General features: G+C 31.2%; 1 protein-coding gene and 2 pseudogenes across 1 annotated transcript; 2 read left to right on the top strand and 1 right to left on the bottom strand.

Annotated features, from left to right (window-relative positions):
- Positions 1-1,730: 1,730 nt before the first annotated feature.
- LOC149511085 (UPF0481 protein At3g47200-like) lies at positions 1,731-2,882 on the top strand (annotated as a pseudogene).
- Positions 2,883-3,761: 879 nt separating this feature from the next.
- On the bottom strand, positions 3,762-5,366 carry LOC111279566 (UPF0481 protein At3g47200-like). The gene is given in 2 exon segments (XM_089756394.1): positions 3,762-4,552; positions 4,555-5,366. Coding segments are annotated over 2 exon segments (1,263 nt in total). The 5' UTR covers positions 5,027-5,366.
- A 3,482-nt stretch (positions 5,367-8,848) lies between these two features.
- LOC149511084 (UPF0481 protein At3g47200-like) lies at positions 8,849-11,580 on the top strand (annotated as a pseudogene).
- The last annotated feature ends 221 nt before the right edge of the window (positions 11,581-11,801 follow it).

Genomic DNA, 11,801 nt, shown 5'->3' with positions numbered 1-11,801 from the left:
GGTGTTAATTTCTATATATTTTTGTATATAGCTTTTCTATAATTTTTTGAAATCAAAAGAATACAAGATCTTTGTTTCCCACAGCGCAGCGCGAGCATTTGATCTAGTAAATCATAATAGAAACTGTATTTTCTATTCTCTCTTATGCTCAATGAAATTGTACTCCTACTCTCTAATGTGTTCTTTTTATTATTAATATCTTAACAACGAAATTGCTACTCCAAGTAGAAACAGGGAGCATTTAAAGCAACTAGTAGGCCTTGAGGCAGTCACGTACTTACCTTCAAGCAGATCAGCAGGCTAGTATTTGGATCCTTTCATCGGAAACCTTGGTTATATGAACCACGGGTTCCATGGACTTGTTTGGGCTGAGTTTGGGTTTTCCTTGAGGTCCAATTTGGGTACTCCATGTTTATTTGGTTTCTGTGTTCGGGTGCTTCAAACATTGGAACTTCCATGCGTATGGTACGCTTAGGAAAAATTGGGAGAAAAAATGAGTTTGGAACTGGTTTTGTGATTGCTGGTGGATTGTGAATGCACATGGTTTGGAATACCATGTTGAGAACTCAAATTTATTTATTTTATAGTATCTGTGTTGGTCTGAATTATGGTGGCCTAAGTGATGGAAATAGGCTCATCCAGGTTCAATAGCTAGCCAGGTCAAGCATTCAGCAGCTCAAAATGTCAAAATTTTTTGGTAGCTTAAAGAGTACATGCTTGGTAAATTTGTTGCATGAAAAAAAATTACTTTTCAAAGTACTTGTATTTTTTCGAACGACAGAATAAGAAGAATATTTTCACATTTAACATTTCGAATTGATATTTATAGTAAAGACAAATTGTGTGGAAAATATATTATTATATGATATTAGTACTAATTTAACCTCTTTCAAATGGTTAAGTTTATTGGAAGGTCAAAGTTTAAAAATGGCCATACCACACCTCGAAAATTAAAAAAATTCATCCACATCTCTAGTCCGAGTGACTCAACACCACCTGTATTCCTCGGTATCTTTCATTTTATGCTTGATTTGGATTAATTTTATAAATAATTTTTAAATTATAATAAAATATTTAATATGATATTTAATTTTTAAAAATTTTTAATATGATATTTTAATTATAAATTTATTCATAATATTTAATTTTAATATGATTAATTTTAAATGATAATATGAAATAGATAAATTATTTTTCAAATATCATATTAATTAATAAATTTATAATTCAATATTGCTTTATAATTATTAAAATTTAAATATTACATTAAATATTTTATTATAATTGAAGGACCATTATATTAACCATTTTAGATTAGTAGGACAGGGTATAGCAAAGTCTTGGCGAGGAACCAATTGTAGCTTCGATTTCTTAGAAATATAGGAAATTGAAGTTCGGGTGTTGGTTGACAACCAAAGATCTGAACTGAATCAACTCAGCACTAATAACACCAAGTTTGCTGATATAAAATTGTAGTTCGGAAAGTGCATTGCTCGGAAAATTATAGTGGAAAACTCCACTAATTTTCAACTCTAATGTCAACCATGGCTAAAATTCAGAAATTATTTGCCTGTCAATGAAATTTTTTTATATCTGTTTTTATGGTCAATGAAATTGCCTGTCAATGGAGGATATATAATTTATGCTTGTATTATACAATATATACTTCAACCTTATCAAACTATGCTCAATTCCAAGAGATTTAGTTTTGTTCTTATTATGTTGTATCCATGAAAGCTAATGAAAAGGCCTATGAACCTGAGGTAGTTGTCATTGGTCCTTACCACCGTGGTAAAGATCACTTAAAACCAATGGAAGAACACAAAATTCGGTTTCTCCAATTGCTTCTTCAAGAAAGAAGGGAGAACAATGTCATCAAATGTGTTATGGTAATGAGAGAATCAGAAGAGAGAGCTAGAAAATGCTATGCAAAACCTATAGGTCTGACACCGATGATTCGTTGAAATGATGCTCCTTGATGGTTGCCTTATTATTCAGCTACTGGGCAAGTTTGCTATGACCACATTGATGGATGATCCTGTTTTTAAGATAGGTGGTTTCCATGTTATCTTATGTCGGGATTCGTTATTGGTAGAAAATCAACTTTCCCTCTTTGTTCTTCGGGGGTCGTTTCATATTATTGAGATTCCTAATCCAGATATATTCATATAATTTACCATAAATTTCTTCAATATTATCTTACCAGGTAAAGGGTGTATCCGAAATGACTAAAATCAATCATGGAGATCAAGCATCTGCTAGGCCTGATAATTGACTGCTGGCATCCTCCTGCATTTGAAATCGAGGCCTATAGGAAAAAGACCAGAAAGATCGAGTGGAGCTTCATGCATTGTGCGACAGAACTCCAGGAGGCTAGCATCAGGTTCAAAAAGGCTGAAGGAAACAACATTTTCGACAAAAAGTTCGAAAATGGGACTGCGAGGATACCTACCTTGGAAATTGAGGACCATACAGAATGTTTCCTCCGGAATCTGATTACCTTCGAGCAGTTTTTCCCCAGAAGAAGTTTGAATCATGTCACTGATTATATGAACTTCATGCACTGCCTGATCAACTCTCCAAAAGATGTGGAATTGCTCCATCAGCGAGGGATTACTGATAACTAGTTAGGCAATGATGAAGTGATTGCCACCATGTTTAATATGCTTGGTGACTCTGTAAGCATACCCCGTTATTCCTTTTACTCTGAAGTTTTCGACAATGTCAACATTTATTGCAGTAGACGCAGGAAAAAATGGATTACCGACTTGAAGCATAACTATTTTAACAGCCCTTGGGCATTTGTTTCCATTCTTGCTGCTGTTGTCCTCCTACTTACTATGGTACAAACTTTATTTTCAGTTCTCCCTTATGTTAAGTAACTGCCAACTCTTACATGTATTCAGTTTTTGCTTTGTTGAGGGAAAACGACCTCACATCTAATAGCATTTAGAATTTATCTGGTATATACATATCTTCACAAATTTTTCTAAAGATTATAGTTCATTCGGCCAGCTTGCAAAATAGCTTTTCTTATATTGTTTTAATTGTTCTGTTTTTTTTTTTTAATTATTCCTTATCTTACAATAAATCATTTATTATAATCTCTATTTAGGTCACACTTTATTTCAAAATGTTAAATTGAATAGCATTTTTCAATTCTAAAACCGAATAGAAAAAATTGAAATTCAAAATGTATATCAATAAATTATTAAATTGAAAAGAATTTTGAATAAAATATTAATTCAAATTTCAAACAGGGCACACTAAATTGCGGTGAGAAAATTACATATATATATGATAAAAAATATAATGGATCTACTAAACAATAAATTTGATGGATAAATCATAAATCAAACACAATACAATAAACCTTCTAATTTCGCATTTTTGAAATGCTAAACTTTTCTGCTAATGGTGATAAACTCTGAAGCATCTCTGCATGAAATATAATTTACAACTAATAGAATATTTAGATTAAAAAAATGGTTAGAAGGTACCCTGCATTCCTAAATTACTTTTCAAAGAAAAAAAATAAAAAATAAAGTAAAACAAAATGGCAAGATCAAGTCTTAGGAAAAAGCAGCAGGCAATAATCAATTACTTTCAAATCACTCTTAAACAAATATTACAAAGAAGATAAGTAGTACTAACTTGTAATAATAAGTTCACATCACTCATAGCAAATAATTGCATTTTAAAAAGTATTTTCAATAATTTGCTTATAATATATAGTACATAATAGAAGAGAGTATATTTTCTTACGTATAAAGAGCAATTCCAGAAAATATGGTTTGCATGAGTGTAAGTAGAAGGATAACGGCAGCAGCAAGAACGGAAATAAGTGCCCAAGGACTGTTGAAATAATTGTGATTCAAGTTGGCAAGCCATTTGTTCCTGCGTCTTCTGCAATATGCGTTCACTTTGTCAGGTACTTCACGGTAGGAGTAGGTTAAGGAGGAGTAGTTTATTGAGTCACCAAGCCTATTAAACATGGTAGCAGCTGCTTCATCATCACCTAAAAGGTTGTCAACAATTCCATAGTGTGTGAGCGTTTCCACATCTTTTGCAGAGTTAATAAGACAGTCCATAAATATGGCATAATCCGTGATATGATTTATATCTCCGCAGGGGAAAAGCTGCTCCAAGGCAATGAGATTTTGAAGCAAATAGTTTGTGTCGTCATCGATGTTCAAGGTTGGGATTTTCAGAGTCCCTTTTTCAAACTTAATATCAAACAAGCTCTCGCCCTTCACCTTTTTAAACTTGATTCCAGCCTCTTTGAGTTCCGTAGCACAACGTGTGAGCCTGGTATCCGTTTCTTCGATATTTCGACGGGCCTCAATTTCTACAGGTGAAGGACGCCAGTATTCATGTATCAGGTCCAGTAGATGTCTGATTTCACCGATCGACTTTACACCAACTTTCAATAACCTTAAATCTGGTAATGTGAACTCCAAGAATCCCAAAATCTTTCTAGTGAAATCTTTTTTATCAGAAATCCCAATTATCCCAAGTAACTCCAATACAACAAAGAAGGGAATTTGATTTTCAAGTAATAACAAATCACGGCATAAGGAGAAACACAAACCATCCACCTTAAAAATGGGTCATTGGCCACCCTCAATGAAATGTCAAAATTCATCCGAATTAGCTGAACAATAAAGGAACCATCGAGGAGCATCATTTTTACGAAACCATCTGATTCAAGATTTGCAGGGTCTGCATAGCAATTGAGAGCTTTTGTCTCTAATTCTCTCATTGCTTTAACATATTTTGAGACATCATTGATCTCCTCTCTTTCTTCCAGTAGCTTTTGAAGAAACCGAAACTTAAGCTCTTCCATTGCTTCTAAGTGAAACATACCGCGGTGGTAAGGACCGATTGCAAGTTGCAATGGTTCATAGGCCGTCTCATCTACCTTTCGAAGATAATTAGGGACTTTGCAAATGGAACGTTCAGGTTGTATTGGGGATAATCTTGTAATCGTTTCAGTTATGTTAATCGAAACAACGTCGTCCGCCATCACTTTCTTCTGCGAATTGCACCAAACCAGATTAATTATTATTACAAATAGAAATGCCAAACTTTCAAAAGTAAGCCAATCACAATGAATTAATATGACCCAAACAGAGAAAAGCTACCACTTAAGGAAAGATTTGTGTCTACCACTTAAGTAAGCCTACCACATATGAATTAGTATATCAAAATTCTAAACCGGTTCTTCTTTTTTTTTTTTTTGTATTATTTTTATATTATATTACTATGTTATATTTTAAATTAATAAATTTATCCATTGTACAGGTTGACTTTTTACTATTTTGGTATTTGATGTGGATATCAAGCAAAATATTCTTTTCATTAAAAAATATATTTTTGGGATTGCTTTTAAATAAACTCCAATAATTTTTTTCACACTCGAATTTTTTATTATAAAATTTACCTTAAATAAAATTATTTAAATGCCTTATTAATTTACCTTCTAGCCCTTCGTACACCATTTTCTACTCTTGTTTCTCTTTTTCTTGTTCTTTTTCTTCCTTTCCTTCCTACATTTTTCAATCACAAACCTTAAATCTTTAAAAAAACATTTTTTTCTTGTACATTGTCAAAATAGAAAGTCATATTAGAAAAGAATTTTGGTTGAGACGAACAATGCCAAATAAATGATGCTTAAGTTATTTAAACGTCGATTTTCAATTAAAAATTTGTACTTTCCAAAAATAAAGTTTTCGGTTTTGTATTTTCAAATACTTGAAATTTGCATTTTTAGAAAATTTTTAAAGTTTTTGAATTTGTATTTTCAAAAATTTTTAAAAGCTAAAAAAAATTTGAATATAGAATCGACGATTTGACTATAATATTTAACAAAAGCATAGCTATATCTATAAATTTAACCAAGATCAAACAACATCAAAGACATATGCCTCTAGATTGAAGTTTGGTGATGTCATTTCTTTAAAAGTTAGTGATTTAACCACTTGCCTAAAACCCCCTCCAGAGCCTAACCACCACCACCACCGTTACAAACCAGCAACAGTAAAAACACAATCCCAAAGACCAGGAAACATAGTCCCAAAGACCAGTACCATCAGACTGTTATAAGCCTACTTCCACTCATACCGCCAACCTCCACCCTGCCTCCCCTAAGCAATTTCCAACAGGAGACACAACCAACCAACCGAATCAACAACAGAAAACATTACACAATATAAGCTGAAAAGACGATTACACAACAGAAGATCTCTAAGTACATCAACATCTTATACACAGTCAAAAGAAAGTTGCCTGAAAACATATATATTTTTAATCTTCTTTTGCTCAAAGTTTATCTACACATCTATTTTCTTTTTTCTTATTTTATGTTTCATTGTGGATTCAGTTCTATACGCATTAGTGCATTAATGCCTGTATTCCTATGTCTGATACAAAAGGCATAGGGGAATTCAATCAGCTATTGGCCTTAATAAACAGCGTTGAAAGTTATTGCATGTACATTATTTGTATTCTACTTTCCAAAGGAAAAGAGAAAAAGTAAAAAAAAAATTGACTTCCATAGAAATAAATAGAACAATTTTTTTTACAAACCAATATTAATGATAATTTACTAACAAATTAGATCATAAAATGGGCATTACTTAATAAATTTGGCTAGCATTAGATCTTAAAATTAGCACTTAGACAAAAAAGTAAAGGAGAAAAATGCCAATGCATTTTATAATGTTGCCTGAGATAATAGAATTACCTATGTTATCTGCTTTCTGTTTAATAAATGAAATTCCAATTTCCTCTATCAAAAGGAAAATAGAATTATCTCATCAGCTTCATCAAATTTTCCCTGGTTTCAGTTGACTCTCCTGAACCAAGCCTAACTATTTAAGCAATGATTTGGTGGTAATAGTTGATAAAGCCTAGAGAAAGGAACAAGTGCTATGGTTGGTCATAGGCAAAGACGAGCAAACAAAGTTTGGTTATATGCTTTGCTTGCGAAGGTTGGTTTGGCTATTCGTATCGTGCAATCGTTAAAGAAATGTTTTCTTTTTTTTTTATATGCTTTTGGTTTTTATAAATTGTATGATTTATATTATATTCTTTGATCTTTTAAACAAGTCAAGGCTTCTTTCCCCAGAAGTCTTGAGAAGAATCTTGTTTCCTTCATATAGCCTTTCTTTTTAACACCTTTATTATTGTGTTTTGATATTCGTTTTCAACTTATAATAAAAATAACAAAAACAATAAATAACAAAAAGCTTTAGGAATTTTGAAAATGAATGATGATTATTCAAGGATATATTCTTAAAAATCACAAATGATTGATTTTTTAAAAAAATTTTGGGTGAGAAATTTCTTTAAATTTAACTTAAATGATGAAAAAATTTAAATTAAATTAAAAACTTCAGGAATTTTAAAATGAATGACGATTATAAATTTTTAAAAATCACAAATAGTTGATTATTTAAAAAAATTTTAAGTGAGGAATTGCTTTAAAATTAATCCAAATGGTGAAAAAATTTAGATTAAATTTCAATATTGATAATTGATATTTATTTTTAAGTTAAAAAACAACTTTATAGAATAAATTAAATAAAATCTTATGGATAAAATTCTTAGTAATCATAAATTGCTGATTTTTTTAATGAAATTTTTTAAGTGAAAAATATTTTTAAATTTGGTTCAAATGGTGAAAATTTTAGATATTTTTCTCACAAAGTAAAAAGCATAAAAAATAATTAGTAATAATAAAACCTTTATAATAAAAAATTAACTAAAATCCAAAGATGAAGTTCTTAATAATTATAAATGGACGATTCTTTAAAAAATTTCTATGTGAGAAAATATTTTTAAATTTGATCCAAATATCAAAAAATTTAAATGTATTTCAATAAATAAACAACAAAACCTTTCCATAGAAGACATTTAATTAATCCAACAACGCCCTCTTTAGGTAATGAATGAATTTTATGAATACTTCTTAGATGAAAAAAGTTTTTAAGGATTTCACATACTGAAGAAGATTACCTCAAATTTTTCCCATAAAAATTTAATTAGAGATTAATTAAAGAGTAATAATAAAATACAAAATTAATCCGATAATAGAATCTCTTCAAGTAAATGAATAAGTTTTTAGAATACTTTTGAAATGAGAAAAATTTTTAGAAATTCCACAAAATAGTGGGGAAGAAATCAACATCTTATACATAGTGAAAAGAAAGTTGCCTGAAAACATATATATTTTTAATATTCTTTTGCTCAAAGTTTATCTACACAGCTAATTTTTATTTTATTTTATTTTATGCATTTCATTGTGGATTCAGTTCTATACACATTAGTGCAATGCCTTTATTCCTATGTCTGAAACAAAAGGCTTAGAGGAATTCAATCAGCTATTGGTTGAAGGTTATTGCATGTACATTATTTGTATTCTACTTTCAGACGGAAAAGAGAAAAAGTAATAAAAATATTGACTTTCATAGAAATAAATAGCACAACTTGTTTTACAAACCAATATTAATGGTAATTTACTAACAAATTAGATCCTAAAATGGGCATTTACTTAATAAATTTGGCTAGCATTATATCTTAAAATTAGAATTTAGACAAAAAAGTGAAAGAGAAAAATGCCAATGTATTTTATAATGTTGCCTGAGATAATTGAATTACCTATGTAATCTGCTTGATGTTTAATATATGCAATTCCAATTTCCTCTATCAAAAAGAAAATAGAATTATCTCATCAGCATCATAAAATTTTCCATGGTTTCATATGACTCTACTGAACCGAATCTAACTTTTTAAGCAATGATTTGGTGGTAATAGTTGATAAAGACTAGAGAAAGGAAGAATTGCTATGGTTGGTCATAGGCAAAGACGAGCAAACAAGGTTTGGTTATATGCTTTGCTTGCAAAGGTTGGTTTGGATATTCTTATCGTGCAATGGGTCAAGACACGTTTTTTTATGCTTTTGGTTTTTATACATTGTATAATTTATATATTATATTCGTGGTAACAGCTCAAAGGCTTCTTTTCTCAAAAGTTTTAAGAAGAATCTTGTTTCCTTCATGTGGCCTTTTTCTTTAAACACCTTCTTTATTATTGAGTTTTGGGGGTAAAATTTATATGAAAATTTTTAAGTGAAGTGTGTAAAATTTTTTTTAAAATATTTAATAAAAGCTTTAATAAAAAATTTAATAGATAAATTTCAATGTGGAGATTAATAATATATAAAAAAAATTATTAAAAGTATTGTTTATAATTCAAATTTAAATGATATTTATTTAATAGTAAAAAATTTATCAATATTTTTACTAAAAATATCTATATAAAAAATATATAAAAATTTATTAACTTTTTTTAAAATTCTGTACATTTAATATATGTAACAAGATCTTTTAATTTATCAATTTTAATTTTTTATTTTAATTTTTATTTCATCATTTTTAATAAAAAATTTCACCAATTTTATCTAAAAAACTTCATCTAAATCCTGAGTTTTGGTCCATAGGCAGCGACCACCAATCAGATGATGAAAAACTGTGGACCAGGTTTCAGCTTAATCCTGCCAAATTTTGAGGTATTAAATCAGAGTTTACACAGTTATTCCAAAAGTAGAAATAAAGGTAGATGTAATTAATTGTAGAAATTTAATTTTTTTTAAGGGTCTTTTTAATATTATTGATTTTCGAATTGCATTTAGATACTGGGTTTTAAAGTCATTTTTTAAGCTAGAAATTTGAGCTAGAAGAATTCCTTTGTAGAGTCCATAATTTCCATTTCTTATACAATCTTTTTCTAGCTATTTGCAACTACCAACAAAGAAACCAAGTGAAACACATTTGCAGGCATGGCGCTGCACTCTGAACAAGTAAGTATCACGTATCATTAAATCCAAAAAGTAAAACTGATCATGCTTTTCTCATTAATATAGGTTTTTTTTTTTCTCCTAAACAGTAATTTAAAATTCAAGAAAATCAAAGATGTGTGAATTGGCTGAAGCTCTGAGAGAACCGATGTTCACTTCATCTTAGCCTAAAAGCAGATAAAAATAATGAATTGATCTTCACTGATATGTTCACATTTTACTTTCCATGGTGACATTCTTGAAGTAATTGAGCTAAGCTGCGGTTTGAATACTAACATAGTTTTGTGCAATATACAGCCGAAACTAAATGAAGACCCTGTTTCCATTAGCTTAGACCTAATGCTTTTAAGTTTATCGCTAAAATCATCAAAGCCTTGCATTTCCAAAGTACCTAATTATCTTCGTCAGGTAAACGAGAAGGCGTACGAACCACGGGTAATTTCAATCGGTCCATATCACCGGCGTAAGCATCACTTAGAAGCAATGGAAGAGCAAAAGCTTCTCATTCTTCAAAAGCTTCTTGAAGAAGGAAAAGAGAATGGTGTATCAGTATATGTCATGAAAATGAGAGAATTAGAAGATCAAGCTCGCAAATGCTATGCAGAACCTGTGGGTGATCTTGACTCAGATGATTCGTTAAAGTGTTGCTCCTTGATGGTGTCTTTATTGTCCAGATAATTCGCTTGTATTTAAACGAGTTTCCAAAAAATTTGCTGGATGTGGTAGGTTGTTACAGCGAAGGTAGCGAAGGTTTTTATCTTGCTTTACGTTTTGATATGTTATTAGTGGAAAATCAACTTCCCTACTTTGTCCTTTGGGAGTTATTTTGTATGATTGAGAAGAGTAGGGCTGATCAAGAGATGATCTTCATGGAAGCAATTTTTAAGATGTTGGGCAATACAGTACCAGGCAAAAGGCGCCCGATGGAGGATCTGAAGTCCTTGAATTTATCAGATATCAAGCATTTACTGGACTTCATGTATCACTGTTGCTTTCATCCTTCAACTTCCGAAGTGGAGGCCCGTAAAGAGAACCCCAGAAACGATAATTCAACTTAAAAAATAGTGGGCCCTAGAGATCGGAGTTGCTTTCGATCATATATCAAGCATTTACTCAACTTAAGGTACCACTGTTGCTGCCATCCTTCAACTTCACAAAAAAAGAATGAATTGAATTTCATACGTTGTGCCACAGAGCTCAAAGAGGCTGGAATCAAATTCAAATTAGTCGAAGGAAATACCATGTTCGATATATGGGTTGAAAACAGTACTCTACATATCCCTGAAATTAAAATAGGAGACTACACGGAATCTTTCCTCCGAAATCTCATTGCCTATGAGCAGCTGTTCCTAGTAGAAAGGGATCTCAAGCATGCCACCGATTATATGGTTTTTATGGACAACCTTATTGACTCTACAAAAGATGTGGAAATACTTTGCCAGCATGGAATTATTAAGAACTGTTTAGGTGATGACGAAGCTGTTGCCACCATGATTAATGGTCTAGGTGTCTTTATCACCTACTCCCCCAGATTCTATTACACTGAAGTATTCAACTAGATAAACAAGCATCGCAGTAGACGTTAGAACAGCTGGATGGCGAACTTGAACCACAACTATTTTAACAGTCCATGGGCACTCATCTCCTTTATGGCGGCTGCTCTGATCCTTCTACCTACACTGCTGCAAACTGTATTTTCAGTTCTCTCTTATGCTCAATGAATTCCCATTCTCTAATGTATTCTCTTATTATTAATTTCTTAACAGCGAAATTGCTACTCCAAGTACAAACTGGGATAATTTAAAGGAACTACTAGGCCTTGAGGCAGTCAGATATATACTTCCCTTCAAGCAGATCAGCAGGCTAGCATTTGGATCCATTCATCAGAAACTTAAGTTATATAAACGTCGGGTTCCATGGACTTGTTTGGCTGGGTTTGGGT

The sequence above is a fragment of the Durio zibethinus genome, chromosome 27, assembly GCF_047325235.1.
Source record: "Durio zibethinus cultivar Kanyao isolate XHJ-2024 chromosome 27, ASM4732523v1, whole genome shotgun sequence".
Lineage (NCBI taxonomy): Eukaryota > Viridiplantae > Streptophyta > Magnoliopsida > Malvales > Malvaceae > Durio > Durio zibethinus.
This window is presented reverse-complemented; position numbering and strand designations above follow the sequence as displayed.